We start from the raw sequence: 21,424 nt of genomic DNA on the forward strand, positions 1-21,424 counted from the left end.
ATGTACAGATACCCCAAAAAACGACTTAAGTAGTACTTTAAAGTATTTTTACTTAAGTACTTTACACCACTGGCCAATACTAGTTAAGGCTCAGTGCACTACTTTTGCGAAAAATATATATTGTTTAACATTTTATTTTTTTATTGTGATTTTTCAGGAGGTGCTACAGCACCCTAAGCATCCCTACTTCCCGCAGCTATGGTTGATGAGCTTCTGCATGGTCCAGTAACTCATGAAGCCCTCTCATTAATGTATTATTGTCTTGTCAAAGTTAATTATACAGGGATATCTATGGAGTTTTTTTTCCTTCGGACAGCATGTTTAAGTTTAGCTCTCGAGAACTCCAAGGGGGCTTACAGCCAGTTCCCCTCTTGTGTTCTCAGCTGAAGGTATGGTCCACAGCTGGTTCCATGTGAACTACAATCTGACGCTCTGTTTAACATTTAGAAACGTTATTAATCCTCACTTGCGATACCGTTTTGGAAACTTTTGGAACGTAACTTTTATATAAGCGAGAACAAATATTTCAAATACAAAAGATAAACTTAATGTACTTGTATGCAGTTTAGCAAAGTTGCACCAGGCTTTGTTTTGACACAGCATCGGCTACGATACATCCTCATCTTGCCCTCGCATTTCCATTCTACCATTCCATATTTCCTGGTGCAACTTTGATAAACTGCATACAGTAAGTGTATATTTTGTATTCGAAAAAAACAAATATTGCTCATATGAGATGTATTTGCATTTAAACAGAGCATTTGGCCAGGGCTGGGCATTTGCCTCATGCAGCATAATAGCTATGTGGAATGAGTGTTAGAGTCATGTGCTACCACGCAGTCGTGGGTGAACAGGGAGTACAGGAGGGGACTAAGCACGCACCCCTGAGGGCCCCAGTGTTGAGGGTCAGCATGGTGGATGTATTGTTTCCTACCCCCACCCTCTACCATTGGCTTAGATAACTAAATGCATGAATTTGATTGCTACCCAATTTAAGCATCCCTTTCCATAAACAGTTTACATGATAATAATAATAATAATAATAATAATGTACCTGTTTATTATCAAGGTGTAAACATAAATTCAGTCCATAAAAAATTACCCTGCAGACACACTGTCCCAGAATGCATCTTGACAATATGGTCTTTGAAAAAAGCAGCGCGGCTAATTCAAGATGGCGGAGATGGACCAGCTAGACGAGAGTAAGTAACAACACGATTTTAACAACACTTTTAAACTAACAATATAATTATGTGAGGAAATGTTTACTTTAGAACCTTGTATGTGTAACTGTTATTAACTGAATACTTGTCGCACTTTTTTCCTGAAGCGTTTGTAAACTCGTTTTCTAGACGCAAAAGCTAGTGAGCTAACGCTTGTTAGCAAGTTAGCTTGGGAAGCTAGCTGCTTACCGAGCTAACAAGCGTTAGCTCACATTAGTACGCTAGCTAGCTGCTCTAAAAATAATTAGGCGATTGCCATTATGGCTAAGTAAAGGTTAGCATGCTTGTTGCCCGTTAGCTAACAACCCAGAAATCTAACGTTAACTAGCTGAGATTTGTTTACTTGATTTGAGTATTTGTATCTAACTTACTTAGCTACATTTAGCTAACTGTTAGCGAGTTACATAAATTAAACACTGTTCCCTAAAATAAATAATTCGTATAGGTGTCTCGCTGTTTAAACATCGCAAAACAAATCGCCTATTCAGCAGTCTTATCTGTCAAGACACTGACAGAACAGCCCTCTAATGGGTGATGTGAGGGGTCATACTGCTGGCTAGCTGTCATATTGTTCTGGTAACTGTCCTAGCCACAATAACTGCCAATTTCCTAGGTATTTAACAAACATCGATTGTAGAGAGTTCAAATATGAAAACGGTTAGACCACCTGCTATTCTTTCTATTTGTACCTAGCTAACTACCTTTGTCTAACAAAGTAGCCTTTCTCAATAATTGACCTTGGGTTATTGGGTTAATAAAGATTACATTCTCTCCAATGAGCATTGTTTTGTCACAACACTTTTAGTATTTGCATATACAGATGCCCCTGGGCTATATGGGGACTGCTGACTGGAGCTCATCTCCTCCTCACTATGACACACCACATTTTGGATTCTCACAAATATTACATTTTATTTGACCTATGGGTTTTCTTATATAGTCCTTGTAGAAAGCCTACACCCCCCTGCCCCCCCCTTTCAAAATAAAATGTTCTCCTTTTGTTAAATTATAGCCTGAATAAATACATTTCCACCCCCATTGATCTACACATCCTACCAGACAACTTTCAAGTGAGAGAAATATCCTGGAATGTTTTAGAAAATCAAACTCATAAACAAGTGTCCACCCCCTTTTAATATAAATCTTCAATTAGCTCAGGTGTAACCAATCACCTTCACAATCGCACACCAAGTTAATTAGCCTCCACCTGTGTTAAATTGTAGTTATTCATGTGATTTCAGGATGATTTCAGGATAAATTCAGCAGTTCCTGTATGTTCCCTTTGCTGGGTTGGACATTGCAGAGCAAAAACTTAACCATGAGCACCAATGAGCTTTGAAAAGAACTCCAGGACAAAGTTGTGGAAAGGCACAGATCAGGGGATAGGTATAAAAAAGACCTAAAATATCCCTTGGAGCACGGTCAAGATGATTGTATTAAGTAGAAGGTGTATGGCATCGCCAAGACCCTACCTAGATCAGGCTTTCCTTCTAAACTGGATGACTGAGCAAGTAGGAGACTGATCAGAGAGGCTGCCAAGAGTCCAAAGGCAACTTTGAAAGAGCTACAGGCTTTTATGGTCAAGACTGGTCAAAGTCTGTAAAAGGGAAAGGGGATACCCTAGTCTGAAATGTGTCGAACACAATTTAACCTAACTCCTCTGAATCAGAGAGGTGCGGGGTGGCAAGAAGGAAGCCATTACTCAAGAAAGCCCACCTTGAATCCTGTTTTGAAGTATAAAAATAAAAAAAGCCATGTGTCAGTGTTGTGGTCTGACGAAACTACAATTGAAATGCAAAGCGTTACGTTTATCAGGATGAAAGGGAAAATGAATCGAGCAATGTACAGAAAAGTCCTTGAGGGGAAAACCTGCTGCCCTCTGCAAGAAAGTTGAAACTGGGATGGAAGTTCACCTTTTCAGCATGACATCACAATGACCTGATGTACACAGCCAAAGCTATAGTGGAATAAAAAGGTAAATGTCCCAGTCAGAGCCCGGACCTAAATCCAATCGAAAATGTGTGGCATGACTTCGATTGCTGTCCTAATGAACTTGACAGAGCTTGAACAGTATTGTAAAGAAGAATAGTCAAATATCGCCAAATCTAGGCACTGACAGAACAAAATGTTAAAAGTACAAGGGGTTTAGACTTTCCATAGGCACTGTACGTTCGGTTTATTGGGAACACCCATCTAGTACTGGGTTGGACCCCTCGTTGCCTCCAGATCAGCTAGAATTATTCTGGGAATGGATTCTAAAAAGTATGACTTTCAAATGTTTCTCAGTTGGTATCAAGGGACCTAACGTGTGGCAGAAATTTTTCCCACACGATTACACCATCGCTACCAGCCTGTACTGTCGACACCATTTAGGATGGGGCCATGGACTCATGCTGCTTACGCCAAATCCTGCCATCATCATGACTCAACGGGATTTGTTGGACCAGGCAATGTTTTTCCACTCAATTGTGTTGCTCATGTGCCCACTTGAGCCGCTTCTAGTTTTTAGCTGATAGGAATGGAACCGGTGAGTTGTCGGTTCTGAGATGCCATACTGCGCCGCTATATGCCTGTTTGTCGCCCGCCTGTTAGCTTGCAAGATTCTTGCCCTTCTCCTTCGACCTTGCTCATCAACATGCTGTTTTTGTCCACAAGACTGCCGCTGACTGGAGGTTTTTTGTTTGTCGCACCATTCTCGGTAAACCCTAGACACTGTTGTGTGTGAAAAGCCCGGAGGCCAGCCATTTCTGAGATACTGGAACCGGTGCACCTGCCACTGACCACCATACACGCTTAGTCTCTTAAGTCACTCGTTTTGCCCATTATAATGTTCAACCAAACAGTAACTGGATGCCTGTCTTCCTGCTGTATATAGCAAGCCATGGCCACCTGACTCACTGTCTGTAGGAGTGAAACATGAGTATGTAAATCCAAAATCATGAATAAAGTCACTCAATCCTCGAACACCATCAAATGAGAGAAAGGATGAATAGGAATGCAGGATTTAGTTTAAGTGGAGGACAAATTCCATGTCAGTCTAGGATCATTCCCCCTCTTCTCTTGATTGCAGGCTCTTCAGCAGAGGCGCTAGTCAGTCTGAAAGGTACTGTAGCTTAACACATTGCATTTATTATCCCTGTCTGTGTATTTAACCTATGTATTACATATACTGCATGCCCATGTTGACTGTGTTTTTCCAAAAAGGTTGGAGATGTCAGTCCCTCATTGGATTAGGAGTCTTAAAAGTCTCTATTTACAAGCTTAAAAATGCAACACACAGGTGATGTGTCAGACTCGGAACTAAGCCCATTTGAACTCTTAACTTGTCAATTGTTATAGTCTTAGACCATCAATGTGCTTTATTCACTGATGTCATTGTCTGATGTGGTAAGTATGTAGTTCTAGGTAGTTAACTCTCCTTTCCTGTAAGACTACTGATTGCAGAAGAGTTAATAGGCGAAATCAATAATGTGGAAACCAGTCCTTTCACCTATGGCAGGGCTTGACATGAACTTTTTTTAGCCACTTGTCCTTTGGACAAGTAGGACTGATTTTGTTTTTTACTTGTCCGAAACCACACTTTACACCATGGGCCAAAAAGGTGACAGAAAATTGTGTTGTATGATACAAGGAACCACTTCACAATAACATTCATTATTATTGACAATGGAAGGCTGTTGGTCTCTGATCCCATGTATAATACAGTATCTCCTGGTTAGGTGGCCTTGAGCCCCCCATAAGATACTGCACTGATAAGCTGTCAACCCTCCATCTGGAGAGCTACCAGGTGTGCAGGCTTTGGCTCCAACCCTACTCAAACACACCAGTCAGCTTATCAAAGTCCTGTTGAGCAGCTGATTTAAAACATTTTTACAATGTGGTGTTTTCGAGCAGGGTTGGCGTAAAAGCCTGCACACCCAGTAGCTCTCCCGGAATCTCCTGGAGGATGGTTGGCCACCCTGCAACATTACTTTTTATGTATTTTATAAAATAATTCCCTCATTCAATGGACCAGGGATCAAATGGCTATGGTGGGCGAGGAAGCGAACTGAGATGTTTATCTATTTGTAAGGTTAAAATATTCAGTGTTCAGGAAAGATCTTGACAGGATAGGAGTTACTTGTCAATAGGGTTGGGCACTATCCATACCTTCATACTGTGCCTGTTGCCATCCTGGGATATACAGTATTAATGGTAGTAATACCATAGGGGTGCTATTTTAAAAATATTTTTTTCAAATGTAAAAAAAAAAGACCCAAAAATGTCACTTAACAGAATTTTTACAAAATGCTAACAAGTAACGTTACTAAGGAATCCCCATAGCGGATGCTAGGTAAATACTGATGTCCAGAGAGGACTTATGAATAAATGTGGGGCATTTTAAGCCCCGAACAATACTTTGCCAGAATTACATGGCCAGTATTGAATAGAGGAGAATCATAGCCAATTTTCAGCGCTTGAGGGACAGTTTTACAACTGGAGTAAGAAGCAATGGTTTCATCAACTGTCTGCCGTTTGCGGATATACACGAGTGCCGGTGGAAAGTTATTTTAGGATATCGGACATGACAATGACAATGACATGCTAATAGTTAACTAGTGAGAACCAACTATACAATATGTTTTGAATTGGCCATCTAGTTAGTCTGTATGTCATTATTTTACTTGCTGCACAAATGGCTCTCCCTCTCTTCTGGCAACTGCCTGCTGGCACACACCAGGATTTTCATTGCTGACCAAAAATGTGCTATAACTGGGCAAATAACTCACTAATTAGCAATGAATATCAACAAATGTGCACACGTGGCTCGCTTTAATCTCAAAACCGCATCTCGCGACTGCATGATTGAAAGACCCATGCCTGTAATTATACTCCGATGCAATTTGCAGAGATTGGGAGGACAGTATGCAACACATTGCATCCAGAGGATACTGATCCAATTCTGATTGAAGTAGCCACTTTTCTTTTTTTTTTTTTAAATGTGCGTGATTTTTATTTTTTACTTGTCCATTTGGACAATCTTATTGCATTGTTTTTGTCCGACAATTTAATAACTTTCCCTGGGAAAGAGGACAAGCGTTAATTTCGAGCCCTGTATGGTCATAAAGTAAGGATACTAGGAAAGGAAGACATTTCAGAGTTTTGTGAAATAGACAATGAGAGAGCAGTGGTGATTTGTAAGATTTAATCTATTTTTGATAACGCCACATTTTGTGCATCTCCAGAGGGCAGTCTGTCAAATACTTTGAATGAGAAGCAAACAAAAGCTCACAACACGAGAGGAAGACACACCTTGGTGTCCATGGAAACGGTGAGATGGCCAATCTAGCCCTTCATCACATCTATCCTTTGAAACTCTAGGTCTCCTATTGATTTATCTGGTGATTCAATCACTGTTAATTAAGTGGACACTAGTCTTATCAGCACTTCCCATGAGCAGTTTGTCCAAGTAACCCTCAATGTTCTGATTTGCACAATCAGTTCTACCTTGACACTTAATTTGTATTCTAAACAAATCAGTGCCCCTGTTTCATCATAGATGGGGTAGGTGTGTGCCATAAGCAATACTATCTGCACATTGAAAAACATTTTTATAAAGCATTGACATTATTCTCACCGATATGCTGACCCTCCTGTCCCTGTGTCTAGCCCACACGGAGCTCCAAGAGGAGCAGACTGTTCAGAGAGGAGGAGGAGCAGCGCCTCCCATCCAGATCCCCTAGAAGGAGCCAGAGGGTCACCTCTGTACCCCAGGTATAACTCTGACTCACACAGCTGGGCAAAGCAAACTTTGTTGCTTCTGTAAAATAAATGCCTTGCTTTTGGCCTGCATTGTTGTCCTATCCCCTCATTGCAAATACACAGCCTTCTTTAAACCCAGAGGAGGTGACAGCATTGCCTCCTATAGATCAACTACTACAGCACAGGATAACCCAGATGTGCTTTTGTAAACTATTTAGTGACTTCATTCTTGTTCATTTGTTTTGATTGTTTTCTTTCAGAAGTTTGCTAATGTGACGACCCCAGATAAGAAAGTGTCTCAGAGAATCGGGCTGAGGTTGAGAAACCTTCTCAAACTTCCTAAAGCACACAAATGGTGCATCTACGAGTGGTTCTATTCTAACATAGACGGGTAAGCTACACTACCACGACAGCTGTATAACTTACACACACACACCCACCCACCCAGGGTGGAATTCCTTTGACTTCTGACACCTTTTCTTCCACCCAGACCTTTATTTGAAGGTGACAATGACTTCTGCCTGTGCCTGAAAGAGTCCTTTCCCAACCTGAAGACCAGGAAGTTGACCCGTGTGGAGTGGGGTACAATCAGGAGACTGATGGGGAAACCCAGACGGTATTGTTCATTATTACAGCACATTCTCTTTTTAAAGACTGACCTTCCAAATCTGGTTTGCATTTATTTGTTTCCTTTTGAAGTGAATAGATTGTCCCCATGAATATCCCTTTGTTTTTTATTATTTCGAGACACCAATGATGCACATCTTATGGACACAATGGATTCTCAGGGAAATATCCTGGAATGTTAATTAAAGAAACCTTCTTTGGTTGTCTTTCACGCACACCAAGTATACCAACTTTTTGTGTCTAATTGACTTAGTTAAATGTTCCCCTTTAGGTGTTCGTCTGCGTTCTTTGCTGAGGAGCGGACTGCGCTGAGACAGAAGAGGCAGAAGATGCGTATGCTGCAGCAGAGGAAGTTTTTCGACGTGGCACACTGCAAAGACCTCCCCGACGAGATCCCCCTGCCGCTCGTCATAGGAACCAAAGTCACCGGTAAAACACTGTAGTGATGGCAACCAAAATAACTTCTTAAATACCAGCAGCCCCTACCCTAAAAGTAGCTATCAGCAAACCTGTAGTCATAGCACCCAAAGTCCCCTTTAAATCTCCAGATTAGATGGATTCTGTGTGTTCCAGCTCGTCTTAGGGGAGTCCATGACGGCCTGTTCACTGGGCAGATCGATGCCGTGGATACGGGCGCTGCCACTTACCGTGTGACCTTTGACCGGAATGGGCTGGGCACACACACCGTGCCTGATTACGAAGTGCTGGTACGCCTGGTCTTCATTACTCATTCAGCATTGACATGTTAGAATGAGGGATTCTGACCTCGGCAAACATCAAACACACAGAGAAACCGGAGTCTGTCCATTACCAGCAGTGCTGTTATCAACTTAAAAAACAAAACATTTAGAAAAATCCTTCAATCACACACGCTATCAGTAGGAATTCACAAGGGAACAAGAAAAAGACAATGCCAAAAAATGACTTCCTGCTGTATTACCAACGATATGGTTGATTTAATTCTGTTGTTTTTTCACCCTCCAGAGTAATGAGCCCAACGAGACCATGCCCATCTCAACCTTCGCACAGAAACTGAGACCCTCCCGCTTCCAGAACTTCATGACCCCTCCCAGAGTGACCTACCCCTCCGCCACCACACCAGTCCTCATGGTAAGAAGGAAACGGTGCACATTGTACAGTACCAGTCAAATTTGACACACCTACTCAATCCAGGGTTTTTCTTTATTTTCACTATTTTCTACATTATAGAATAATAGTGAAGACATCAAAACTATGAAATAATAAATATGGAATACTGTAGTAACCCCCAAAAAATTTACAAATCAAAATATATTTGAGATTCTTCAAATAGCCACCCTTTGCCTTGATGACAGATTTTCACACTCTTGGCATTCTCTCAACTAGCTTCATGCAGGGATGCAAACTAGTCACCTTTCGGTGAAATTCCCCTCAAAATAGGTGACCAACGTGATTTGTGTAGATCCGATGAGAAAGGTTTGTGCGGGGATGCTTTGGATCACTACTGGCTGTAAGAGAACGAGTGATGCGCCTTTGGAGCAATACTGGCTGTATCCAAGGTTCAGCCAATCGTTCACATAACAATAGAATGCAGCACGCTACTTAAGAGAGACTCGACAACCAAGGTGCTAATTACAGCATCAGCGCATGCTGAAAGAGCAGAGAGTGGAATGGCAATTTACCAGCTACAGCAGCGTGTCCCCTGAAAGATAACAAAGAGGTAGGCAAGAAGCCTGACCACCGAGATGGGGGTGGGAAGGTGCTGAACGGTACTTCATGCGCTGTAACCGAAAAACACCTGGCATTTGGAAAGTTTGAGCTGAGGGAGAAAGTGTGGCAGAACAAGCATTGTTTAGAGGCGAAAGAAACGCACACCTATTGAGGTGAGGTGCTGGCAAGCGGAGTGGAACACTTAAAAAAAAAAAAATATTTAAAATAAATAGCCGCACACTCTAGGAGCTCAGATGCAAAAATATTTATGTCCAGCGTTTTGACAGACAAGCTGTCTTCATCAGGGTATAATGACAAACACTGTGGGGTGACTCATTTATATAGTGTCAAAAGACACACAGGTGTCTGTAGTCATGGCAGGGTGTGGCCTGATATCATTGGTTAATTCTCATATAAAATAGCATACAAAAAACATAAATGGATACCGTACGATCATAGATACAAACATTTACAATGGCAAAATCACAAGAATGGCTTCTGATCAAAGTCTACGTTAAGACCGAAGGGAGCAAGGGTCTTTAAATTAAAGATCCAAGCAGCCTCTCGTTTAAACAATAAATTGTCGAGGTCAGTCACCCCCTCTCCTAGGGAGGGTGACATGTTCGATGCCAATATAACGTAGAGACGAAATCGAGTGGTTTTCTTCCAAAAAGTGGGCCGTAACTGGGTTAGTCGAGTTTTTGCAACTAATGGTGCTATGATTCTCCAAGATACGTACTTCTAATTAGCGCTTGTTTTTTTACCCACAATTTTTACCACAAGGACAAATTATAAGATAACTCCCTTAGTGGAGCACGTGATGACACCTTTGATTGGGATCTGTTACCCTGTTTGGGGGTGTTTTAAAGGATCTACATTTATAAGTGCCATTGCATTGAGCACAGCCATTACACTTATAGTTTCCATCCAGTAGGGGCGCAAATAGACGTTGTGCAGGGATATCTTGGGGTGGTAAATCAGAGTTTACCAATTGATCTCTGAGGTTTCTGCCCCGCGAGAATACACGTCCAAGGGAAAGTATCGGTAATGTGCTTTCGGACCATCATCGGATCTTAGAATGTGCCAATGTTTGAACGATTCCCTTAATTTGTTAAGAGCACTTTGAATAGCGGGTAGTTAGAACGCAAGATTGCTTATTTTTGCGAGACTGACCTTGGAAAAACGTCATGTTTTGAACAAGTGTTAGCATTTTTAAGTACATTGCTACAGTAGCTGGATCGATGTTCACGTTGGCTAGCCAGAGAAATGTTGAGCAATATTAGCCAACTTAACTGATCACATAATTTGAGTTTATGGTGTGAAAATTAGCTGGCTAATAAGGTCAAACAGTTAACGTTAGCTTGTCTGATGTTGTGACGTTAGCTAGCTAACGTTAGTAACCTAACCATTCCCTATAGTATTAACTGGTATACGACTCCTTGCCGTTGTGCCGAAAATCTCCCCCCTGCTAGAACCCCCCCATTATTCTACAATGTGCTCTTCTGGCACATTGTAGAATAATGTCCAAAGGCAGAAACTGTACAATGTAATGTGCATTGTAGCCCAAATATGTTTTTGTTGTGTTGAACTTGACAGTAACATGTGAGTGAGGGGGGATTATTAAATGTTTTACTCGGTGAACGTTATTTTTGCACACATGTAGCCTTGTGCACTTGATCGACGTCTACTATAGTGGCAACTATAATAGAGCAAAAATAGAATGCCTGGTTCATGCTATTTCTACTTTAAGATGTTTTTTTCACAAGTGCAATATTTAGATGTGTATGGTCACAAGCGTTCTATTATAAAGGCTGTCATGGCTAACTGCAATATTAGTGTATTGTTTTTTTTTTTTATCAAGACTTGAGTGTCATTTGCAGTCTAGGCAACAAATAACATTGGATTGCTTTCTTTAAAAAAATATTAGCTGTGAGTTAGGTTCACGTTAACCACTTTATTTTACACACAGACTGATCATGTAGATCATATTCTTTGTTGTTTAATTAGTTAAATCCCTGTTAGGGGAAATGCAGGTTTTCTTTTTTTTGCATGTTTCTGTACAACAACAAAAAAGTTGCCTTTTTGGGCCCTCACCAGTTTGCATCCCTGTTAATGAGGTTGTCACCTGGAATGCATTTCAATTAACAGGTGTGCCTTTTAAAAGTTAATTTGTGGAATTTCTTCCCTTCTTAATGCGTTTGATCCAATCAGTTGTTGTGACAAGGTAGGGGTGGTATACATAAGATAGCCCTATTTGGTGAAAGACTAAATCCATATTATGGCAAGAACAGTTCAAATAAGCATAAAGTAATGATGGAATGTGGTTTCTCTAAGACATGAAGGTCAGTCAATCCGGAAATTGTCAAGAACTTTGAAAGTTTCTTCCAGTGCAGTAGCAAAAACCAAGCGCTGTGATGAAAACTGACTCACATGAGGACTGCCACAGGAAAGGAAGACCCTGAGTTACCTCTGCTGCAGAGGATAAGTTCATTAGTTACCAGCCTCAGAAATTGCAGCCCAAATAAATGCTTCACAGAGTTCAAGTAACACACATCTCAACATCAACTGTTCAGAGGAGACTGCGGCCTTCATGGTGGAATTGCTGCAAAGAAATCACTACTGAAGGACAGCGATAAGAAGATACTTGCTTCAGCCAAGAAACACGAGGAATTTACATTAGACGGGTAGAAAGTTATCCTCGGGTCTGGAGTCCAAATTTGACATTTTTGGTTCCAACCACCATGGCTTCGTGAGACGTGGTGTGGGTGAACGGATGATCTCCGCATGTGTATTTCCTACCGTAAAGCATGGAGGAGGAGATGTTATGGTGTGGGGGTGCTTTGCTGCGGACACTGTGATCTATTTAGAATTCAAGGCACACTTAACCAGCATGGCTCCAAAGCATTCTGCAGCAATACGCCATCCCATCTGGTTTGCACTTAGTGGGACTATCATTTGTTTTTCAACAGGACAATGACCCAACACACCTCCAGGCAATGCAAGTCTATTTAACCAAGAATGAGGGTGATTGAGTGCTGCATCAGATGACCTGGCCTCGACAATCACCCAGCCTCAACCCAAATGAGATGAGTTGGAATGCAGAGTGAAGGAAAAGCAGCCAACAAGTGCTCAGCATATGTGGGAACACCTTCAACACTGTTGGAAAAGCATTCCTCATGAAGTTGGTTGAGAGAGTGCAAAGCAGTCATCAAGAAAAAGGGTGGCTACTTTGAAGAATATAAAATATATTTTGATTTGGTGATGGGTGAACCTCAGCCACGCTAAAGGTCCTAAAGTATATAACCGCCATCGATAAGATACCTTACTGTGCAGCCGTATTCATCGACCTGGCCAAGGCTTTCGACTCTGTCAATCACCACATTCTTATTGGCAGACTCAACCGCCTTGGTTTCTCAAATGATTGCCTTGCCTGGTTCACCAATTACTTCTCAGAGTTCAGTGTGTCAAGTCGGAGGGCCCATTGTCCGGACCTCTGGCAGTCTCTATGGGGGTGCCACAGGGTTCAATTCTTGGGCCGACTCTTCTCTGTAGACATCAAAGATGTCGCTCTTGCTGCTGGTGATTCTTTGATCCACCTCTACGCAGACGACATCATTCTGTATACCTCTGGCCCTTCTTTGGACACTGTGTTAACTAACCTCTAGATGAGCTTCAATGCCATACAACTCTCCTTCCGTGGCCTCCAACTGCTCGTAAATGCAAGTAAAACTAAATGCATGCTCTTCAACCGATCGCTGCCCGCCCTTCCAGCATCACTACTCTGGACGGTTCTGACTTAGAATATGTGGACAACTACAAATACCTAGGTGTCTGGTTAGACTGTAAACTCTCCTTCCAGACTCGCATCAAACATCTCCAATCAAAAGTTAAATCTAGAATTGGCTTCCTATTTCGCAACAAAGCATCCTTTACTCATGCTGCCAAACATACCCTCATAAAACTGACCATCCTACCGATCCTCGACTTCGGTGATGTCATTTACAAAATAGCCTCCAATACCCTACTCAACAAATTGGACGCAGTCTATCACAGTGCCATCCGTTTTGTCGCCAAAGCCCCATATACTACCCACCACTGCGACCTGTACGTTCTCGTTGGCTGGCCCTCGCTTCATAGTCGTCACCAAACCCACTGGCTACAGGTTATCTACAAGTCTCTACTAGGTCTCTGCCGCCTTATCTCAACTCACTGGTCACCATAGCAGCACCCACCCGTAGCACGCGCCCCAGCAGGTATATCTCACTGGTCACCCCCAAGGCCAATTCCTCCTTTGGTCGTCTTTCCTTCCAGTTCTCTGCTGCCAATGACTGGAATGAACTGCAAAAATCTCTGAAGCTGGAGACTCATGTCTCCCTCACTAGCTTTAAGCACCAGCTGTCAGAGCAGATCACTGCACCTGTACACAGCCCATCTGTAAACAGCCCATCCAACTACCTCATCCCCATACTGTATTTATTTATTTATTTATCTCGCTCCTTTGCACCCCAGTATCTCTACTTGCACATTCATCTTCTGCACATTCTACCATTCCAGTGTTTAATTGCTATATTGTAATTACTTCGCCACCATGACCTATTTAATGCCTTACCTCTTATCCTACCTCATTTGCACATGCTGTATATAGACTTTTCTACTGTATTATTGATTGTACGTTTGTTTATTCCATGTGTAACTCTGTGTTGTGTCGAACTGCTTTGCTTTATCTTGGCCAGGTTGCAGTTGCAAATAAGAACTTGTTCTCAACTAGCCTACCTGGTTTAAATAAAGGTGAAATAAAAAAAATGGTTTAATACTTTTTTTGGTTACTACATGATTCCATATGTGTTATTTCATAGTTTGATGTCTTCACTATTATTCTACAATGTAGAAAATAGTAAAAATAAAGAAAAACCCTTGAATGAATAGGTGTCAACTTTTGACTGGTACTGTAGTTTCATCACTTCTAATCATTCATTTCTGAATGATGTAATCTGGGATACTGGTTAGGTGATGTCTTTACTGTTTTATTTGAGGTCACTTTGAATGGTACATATACTTCTACTGCTATAACATGATTATGACTGACTTTTGTCTCTTAATTGAAATCAATATTGCTTTGCTTATTTGCCATTGGAATTTACACATATTCCTGTGACAGGACAATGATCCCCTCATCAGCCAGTCTCCATGGAAAAACAAACTCCCTGGAGCGGACGGGGACACGCTTGGAGGGTTCCCTGTCAAGTTCCTCGTCCAAGTGGTCAGTCTTCCTGTCTTGGCTCTGCTTCTAGGATAATATAGCATAATGTGAAGGTAAATGTCCCACTAAGAATCTCTCCCTCCTAGACGAGGCTCTCCAAGATCCTCATGATCAAGAAAGAACACGTCAAGCACTTGAAGGATATGAACGCAGAAGCTGAAAAACTGGTAGAGTCCCAGAAAATACTAAGACCGTGTTATGACAGAATATGTTCCTAACAGTGTATTCCGTCATAGAAATTGTAAATATATACAACTTAACATTTAAATTGTGTTGTGTGTTTGTAGAAGTCGTGCTCGATGCCTATAGGCCTAGAGTTCCAGAAGCGTTATGCCACCACAGTACTGGAGCTGGAGCAGCTCAATAAGGACCTGAACAAGGTGCTGCACGAGGTCCAGCAGTTTTGCTACGAGGTGACGACACACTGGCACATCTTTCGGTCTACTCTCTGTAAAGGGGCTATATTTGATTGTCTTGCAGCTAGATGTGTAACAGATCGCCTTACCTTCCTAGGAGTGTACTTAGCAAGAAGGCATGAGACGAGCAAATCATCGCCAATAGTCGTTTTTAGATTATCTCAATGAAGGGTGTCTAATGATGCTATACCGATAAATTGCATATTTGTTTACAAAGCTTAAATGAGCATCTTTCCCTTTGGCTGGTCCCAGAACAGTTTATACAAGAATATGAATCGACGCATCTATTTCCCTCTGTCCTCTCCAGCTGGCCCCAGATCAGGGCATGGCTCCTGCGGACCGGCCCACAGAGCTGCGTCAGCGCTGTGAGGAGGAGGCCAAGGAGATGGTGCAGCAGACCAACACCCTCCGTGACGACCAGCAGTGCGTCTCCAACGCCAGCCTCACACACCTCATCTCAGGCCTCACTGCCTTACTGCTGCAGATCAAGGTTAGTGTATGGTGTGCTCACACAGCATCACAGCACAACTCTATTTATTTGTTTGCCTGAGCATGTATTTGTTTGTTCCAGTGCCTGGCTGAGGGAGGGGACCTGAACTCCTTTGAATTTAAATCACTCACTGACTCTCTGAATGACATAAAGAGCTCAATAGACCCCTCCAACCTCAGGTGAGTGCCTCTACAGTTCACTTCCATTCTGCCCAATATTTCATCCTATTTAGCGCTATGAGGGGAGATGGATGACTGTGATGGAAGACTTTTAAAGGAAGGGATAGAAGATGGCAGGGTGCATGTTCACCTGGTCTTAATGTTTGTCCTGTCCTGCCTGTGCAGTTGCTTCCAGAACAACGTAGAAATTCACGTAGCCCACATCCAGAGTGGTCTGAGTCAGCTGGGAAACCTACACGCCTTTGCAGCCAACAACACCAACACGGTCTGAACACACAAAGAGAGCGGCCTGGTCAGCATCAACTAAGTGGAACATGCACACTATCTCGAGTGACTGTGAAAGAAGAGGTCGGTTTGTGGCTCCCCTGACTTTCAAACAAAAAGCCCCCACTGAAATGATCTGGCTCAACATGTAGGCTGTTTCTGAGGTTGTGGGGAAATATCCTTTTCTCACAGCTGTCTGTCATCCACATGTTTGATTTTATTGTATATATGACTTGTTTACTGTAATGAACACAGACAAAATGTCATGTCAAACCGACCCTGGTCTATAGACTAGACTTTGGTCACTGCAAGAATTCACAACACACTTTGTTGTAGATTTATTCTATGGTCTCATGTGCCAAACAGTACCTATTATAATCCATATTTATTTTTAAGAATTGGTGATAAAACAAGATTTTGGAGCTTCCCTTTGTGAGTCAATGTTTTGTGTTCCTTTACTCCACTGGTAGTAAGCACAGGGTAGGCTAAAGAATGTTTTGTAAAATTGTTTATTGTAGATATTTGTACAATACCTTTGAGTACTCTGATTTATCGTTAACATTTCTGTAACATACTCGGAGATGGCTTTTGTAATTGTGTGCACTGAAGAGATTTTTGTATTTTTGTAAAATGCGAATTCTGGTTTTTGATGCAGTTGACTCAAATTGATTGGCAGCCTCAAATAGGGCATTGTTGAAGCATCAGACCGACATGTAACCTAAATTCAAACAATACTAAGGTGAAAAATGTTTGTTTCCAGAATTTCTCCAGTTCACCTTTATTTTGTTTTGTAAATCTGTATATGGGAATTTGTAAATATTCCTTGCTCTCATTTTATATTAAACATATAGCCAAGAAAACTGTCATGATTTTGTGACAATTGATATGGATCGGTGAGGGGGGAAAAAATACACAGTAGGGGTAGATTAAATGTAATATATTTTATTTGGTAGCTTGTTTGAAAACGAAGACAATCAAAATAATATACAATAAATAAGTATTTTTATAAACTTACATCCGTTCATTTTGAAGTTATGAACCCATCAGTCAATTTCACATTAACAGAATATTCACATGAAGTCACCAAAGCCAGACATGGCACCGTTTTCCCACTCTGAATCCGAATCAGAAAACTCTTGAGCCTTGCTGGCACGAATGGGAGAGAAGTGGCCAAAGTTATCAGGTCTGGTCTTAACCTGGGGATGCTGTACTTGGCACGCGATATGATTTGGAGAGGACCTGCCGAAGTTATTCTGTGAAGGAATAGGAGGGATAACAACTTTCATCTCGGGACCTATGGTCTTGTTTGGGGGAAAGTTGTCATATTCAACCAGGACTTGTTTTGTACCTGCACTACCGCTTATGTTGCTCTGGGACTTGATGTAAAGTCCATTTCCCTTGTGATACGGATGAACGTTGTTGCACGGAACCGCAACGCTTAACTCATCTCGTTCGATTTGCTCAATTTTTCTTCTACTCCCATTTATGGATGCATCATCAACATACGGGATAGTTGAGTGTTCGTAGTTACCAGTTTTCGTGGGTAGTGTGGTCTTGGCGTGCGTTTCTTCCGTCCGGGTGTGGAGTGGTGGTCTGAAGTTGGGCATTCGGTGATGGAGTTGGGCGAACGGGGTCACGGGGGCGCTGGCGGCAACACCATTGAGCTTCATAGACAAGGACGACCCTTCCAGGCGACGGGACTTTGCGCGTCGGTTCTGGAACCACACCTGTGGAAGATAACGTATTAGAGCCTGTAACGTTTTTTTCGCATTTCAAGTTATTTTTTTTGTGGGTAGGCCTAGAACATTTAGCCCATAGCAGTTTGCCAAGATTTATCATGCAAACTCACGTTTTTGTGTCTTAGCCAACTTGTAAATCTGATGCCTTACCTGAATTCTGGACTCTGGTAGGCCGGTGAGAGCCTCAAGTCTCTCGCGAAGGTATATGTCAGGGTATTTGGTGTCGGAGTATACTTTCTCCAGCACCCCAATCTGCTGCTGGGTGAAGTTGGTTCTCTTCCTTCGATGGGTCATGCTGTCCGCTCTCTGTCCGTTGGCGTTTGCGGAGTTGAAGTAGTTTGCCCTATCCGCAGCACCATAATCTGTCAAAACAAAGAGCGATGTAATGAATATAAAATGTAACGAAGGTAGACAGTAAGATTTACAGAGATTGCGCTTAAAATTTGTGCGTAATTACACTGTAACCAACCTGAATGCGGCATGCTATTTCTTTCCATGTGTCCGTCGGGGTACATCGGGAATTGAGTTAGGTCTCCTACCCTCAGTTTTCCGTGGACGGCTGACATATTAGTCCTCTAGTCTTTATTCCCAGAATCTGACTGACCACAACCGCCTGATCCCCGGTTTTATTTCCGCCCTCATCTCCTTGTGATCAAAGGTGACGTCGGAATGTGTGAATTGCGCGGGCAATTAGCGACGGCTGGCACTGGAGACGAACATTGTTCCTAGCGCGTCTGATGGCTGGAGAAAGGTGTGAATCTGCGACACCCTGAACGGTAGTGTGTACAAGGTCGCTTGAAAAGGTCTACATGTCCAATACACAACTTGAGAAAGCATTTATTCGCTTTTTGAAGAATGGTGGTCCCCTTCTGAAGCAGTGATGGACCAGTAGTCATCAAAGAGAGGATCTGAAAGGCTTCCACCATGCTGAGCATACACATTATATAGAATTTCTGAAAAATAATATTTACTTTCATTTAACTAGGCCAGTCAGTTAAGAACAAATTCCTATTTTCAATGACGGCCTAGGAACAGTGGGTTAACTGCCTTGTTCGGGGGCAGAACGACAGAATTTTACCTCGTCAGCTCGGGGATTCGATCTTGCAACCTTCCAGTTACTAGTTAGTCCAACGATCTAACCACTAGGCTATCTGCCGCCAATAATTATGGGTCCATACGTCTATATTCAGCAATGATTCCATTTTAACGGTAGCTGCAAACATTTGTTCACTTTTAAAATGTTTTTTTTTGTTTTTGTTTAGCCTATTTATTTAATATTGTATTATATAGGTTATTACATGTTTTATTTAACCTTTATTTATCTCGACAAGTCGGTTAATTAAGAACAAAAAAAAAAAAAAAAAAAAGGTAAAAATGTTATTTACAATGACGGCCTACCAAAGGGGGGGGCTGGGATGAAAAATATAAATATAGTACAAAACACATGTCATGACAAGAGAGACAACACAACACTACATAAAGAGAGACCTAAGACAACAGCATGGCAGCAACACATGACAACAACATGGTAGAAACACAACATGGTAGCACAAAACAGGGTACAAACATTATTGGGCACAGACAACAGCACAAAGGGCAAAAAGGTAGAGACAACAATACATCACACAAAGCAGCCACAACTGTCAGTAAGAATGTCCATGATTGAGTCTTTGAATGAAGAGATTGAGATATAGTGATGGAGGCAGGTTCAAACCAGACCTACATGGAAATACACTATAGTAAAATGTGTAGGCCTACTTTTTGTTGACCCAGTGGGTCTTATGAATGATAGTGATGAATCATACCACTAACTATCAACAAAGAGCATGTCAATACACAAACCCAGTTCAAAGGTGGTCATGAGGGTATGTTTGAGGTGAATGGCCTGCCTCCACATGGGCAGTAGGGGGTCAAGTCAAGAGGTCAACATCAAACTCACACTCATCCATATATGTGTACCAGTACAGAAATAGATGATTGAACGTATTTAACAACTTTGTTACAAATACAGTTACCCTAAATCTGAAATAATTATGCATGGATTCTGAAACATATTTATCGATCTATTTCACTTGGGCCCCCAGACAAGACATTGATTTGACATTGGATTCAAATGTGCTTGTAATCGAGTCCTATATATGGCGGCACTTCACAAGCCAGGCTTTGTCTGAGGGCTCCAACTCCATTTGGTTACTGTCTGTCTGTGTGCCTCTAGAGTGTTATGCTAACATTGGGCTGTTGAGGTTCCTGATCTTGTGTAATGGCCTGGGTCAATGTTCTCAGGCTTCTTCTTGTGCATAATCTAAAGTCTTCGTGAGGGACATATCTCAGATGTTTCAAAACGTCTCAGATCATGTTTCTTCTGCTTGCAAATCTTTGAATAATTCACATTTCAGATACCCAAAAATTCACCTACACAAGACATTACAAAATCGGTGTTCTGCATCGTGCAAGAGTCAGACACCCCAAGGCTAGAATACTTTGTCTGCTTTTGATGCAGATGTAGACCACACAGCCGTATGTAGGCTAACTATTCACAACAGACCTAACTGTCATACATTAATTAGGCTGTGAAAGTGTTTCAATGAAAAAAAGGAGGACCATGAAGGGAGATTGAACAATTGTGTTCTTTTTTGTTGACTGTATGTCTAGCATAGTCAAAGACTGCCACTGACCCTACTGCTGATAAGATCTGTTAAATTAGATTAAAGGCTGGAGAAAGTTGATTAACTATTTTTTCTTTCAAACATCAAACAGCAGAGAGTGGCTGGCTGGTCAGAGCATCATGCTCAAGGCAGTGATCTGCTGAGCTGTGATAGGAGGCAGCTTTTGTAGATAGACCCATTAACACCCTGTCATCAGACAGACTGGGAAATGGACCACAGAGATTTACAAGGAAATGTCAAGCATCTTGATGTTCTGTTGTCTATTCTATTTAGGCCTGTAACCTGTGGGTGATGACATAGGATGATAGGATTCGCGGCCACTGCAATTCTTGATCTAAAACGGTACAACCAAAATTAGGACAGTTGATGTCATTTTATCCAAAAGTGATTGAATGGGGTTAATTTGGATCCCTATTGTTTTGGGGTAGGGGGGCGGGGGATTCGTAGAACTGGAAGTGTGTTGGAAAGATGCAGTGTCGTTTACGCTTTCCAGTTTGAATGGAGATGACATTTGGGAGGTCTGGTTGCGGGGAAATTGAATTCATAGCCCCAAGGTTCCCAGGTAGAAATCCTTTAAAAAAAGTAAGGCATGTGCCCTGTTGTTTAGCTACCCGGTCTTGCGTCATTACTATTTCCATCTTCTAAAAGCCCTTACAAATAAAGATTGGAGTTTTGAAACTGCAGTAAAAGTGCAGTAACTGCAGTCGACTGTGGTATTTTTGGTGCAGTAATTGCACAGTAATGGCAGTATACTGCAGTTATACTTCACTGTAACTGCGCAGTTACACTTCAAAATTACTGCAGTAAATATATATATATTGGACGCAATATTTGCAGCATACTGCAGTTATACTGCATTCTGTCTGCAATATTCTTTTCGCTAAGGGAGAATCTCTTTCCACTATTTACCACAGCCACAAAGTAAAAATGGCTATATAGTAAACATTCCTGAAAACAAAAATGAGCTTTTTGGTCTTACTTTAAGGTAAGGCATAAGGTTAACAGTGTGGTTAATTTTAGGGTTATGTTTAAAATCACATTTTAAGAAGAGAAATTGAAGAAATGGGCGGGGTTTATGACTTTGTGTCTGTGGTAACTAGTGACGACCCAGCATCTCCCGGAACTTCCG

The 21,424-nt window shown here is 41.8% G+C and overlaps 2 protein-coding genes across 3 annotated transcripts; one reads left to right on the forward strand and one right to left on the reverse strand.

Moving 5' to 3' along the window:
- Positions 1 to 1,114: 1,114 nt before the first annotated feature.
- Positions 1,115 to 16,750, forward strand: LOC106608031 (protein lin-9 homolog). Of its 2 annotated transcripts, none has more exons than XM_014205684.3 (15): positions 1,115 to 1,202; positions 4,294 to 4,326; positions 6,449 to 6,534; positions 6,873 to 6,977; positions 7,226 to 7,356; positions 7,456 to 7,581; positions 7,864 to 8,021; positions 8,166 to 8,299; positions 8,577 to 8,702; positions 14,440 to 14,541; positions 14,628 to 14,708; positions 14,829 to 14,954; positions 15,265 to 15,447; positions 15,529 to 15,626; positions 15,792 to 16,750. In XM_014205684.3, exons 1-15 carry the CDS (start codon positions 1,175 to 1,177, stop codon positions 15,895 to 15,897), a joined length of 1,623 nt encoding a protein of 540 aa, XP_014061159.1. In that variant the 5' UTR covers positions 1,115 to 1,174; the 3' UTR covers positions 15,898 to 16,750. The 2 variants fall into 2 exon arrangements, with proteins under 2 accessions (XP_014061159.1, XP_014061160.1); XM_014205685.3 differs by having other exon boundaries at positions 7,229 to 7,356.
- A 66-nt stretch (positions 16,751 to 16,816) lies between these two features.
- Positions 16,817 to 21,407, reverse strand: mixl1 (Mix paired-like homeobox). Its single transcript, XM_014205687.3, has 3 exons — positions 18,099 to 21,407; positions 17,780 to 17,991; positions 16,817 to 17,617 (listed from the first exon to the last, which is right to left on the reverse strand). Exons 1-3 carry the CDS (start codon positions 18,193 to 18,195, stop codon positions 16,961 to 16,963), a joined length of 966 nt encoding a protein of 321 aa, XP_014061162.1. The 5' UTR covers positions 18,196 to 21,407; the 3' UTR covers positions 16,817 to 16,960.
- Between the last annotated feature and the right edge of the window lie 17 nt (positions 21,408 to 21,424).

This window comes from Salmo salar, chromosome 06 (genome assembly GCF_965601325.2).
Source record: "Salmo salar chromosome 06, fSalSal1, whole genome shotgun sequence".
NCBI classification, from domain to species: domain Eukaryota; kingdom Metazoa; phylum Chordata; class Actinopteri; order Salmoniformes; family Salmonidae; genus Salmo; species Salmo salar.

What these genes read in the sequence shown, in the direction of transcription:
- mixl1 (XM_014205687.3), bottom strand. Translation starts at nt 18,195, where the DNA reads ATGTCAGCCGTCCACGGAAAACTGAGGGTAGGAGACCTAACTCAATTC. An exon ending in AAATAGCATGCCGCATTCAG is followed by an intron (nt 17,992 to 18,098) that starts GTTGGTTACAGT and finishes TTGTTTTGACAG; the next exon opens with ATTATGGTGCTGCGGATAGG. An exon ending in TACCAGAGTCCAGAATTCAG is followed by an intron (nt 17,618 to 17,779) that starts GTAAGGCATCAG and finishes TATCTTCCACAG; the next exon opens with GTGTGGTTCCAGAACCGACG.
- LOC106608031 (XM_014205684.3), top strand. Translation starts at nt 1,175, where the DNA reads ATGGCGGAGATGGACCAGCTAGACGAGA. An exon ending in GATGGACCAGCTAGACGAGA is followed by an intron (nt 1,203 to 4,293) that starts GTAAGTAACAAC and finishes TCTTGATTGCAG; the next exon opens with GCTCTTCAGCAGAGGCGCTA. An exon ending in CCTTACTGCTGCAGATCAAG is followed by an intron (nt 15,448 to 15,528) that starts GTTAGTGTATGG and finishes TGTTTGTTCCAG; the next exon opens with TGCCTGGCTGAGGGAGGGGA.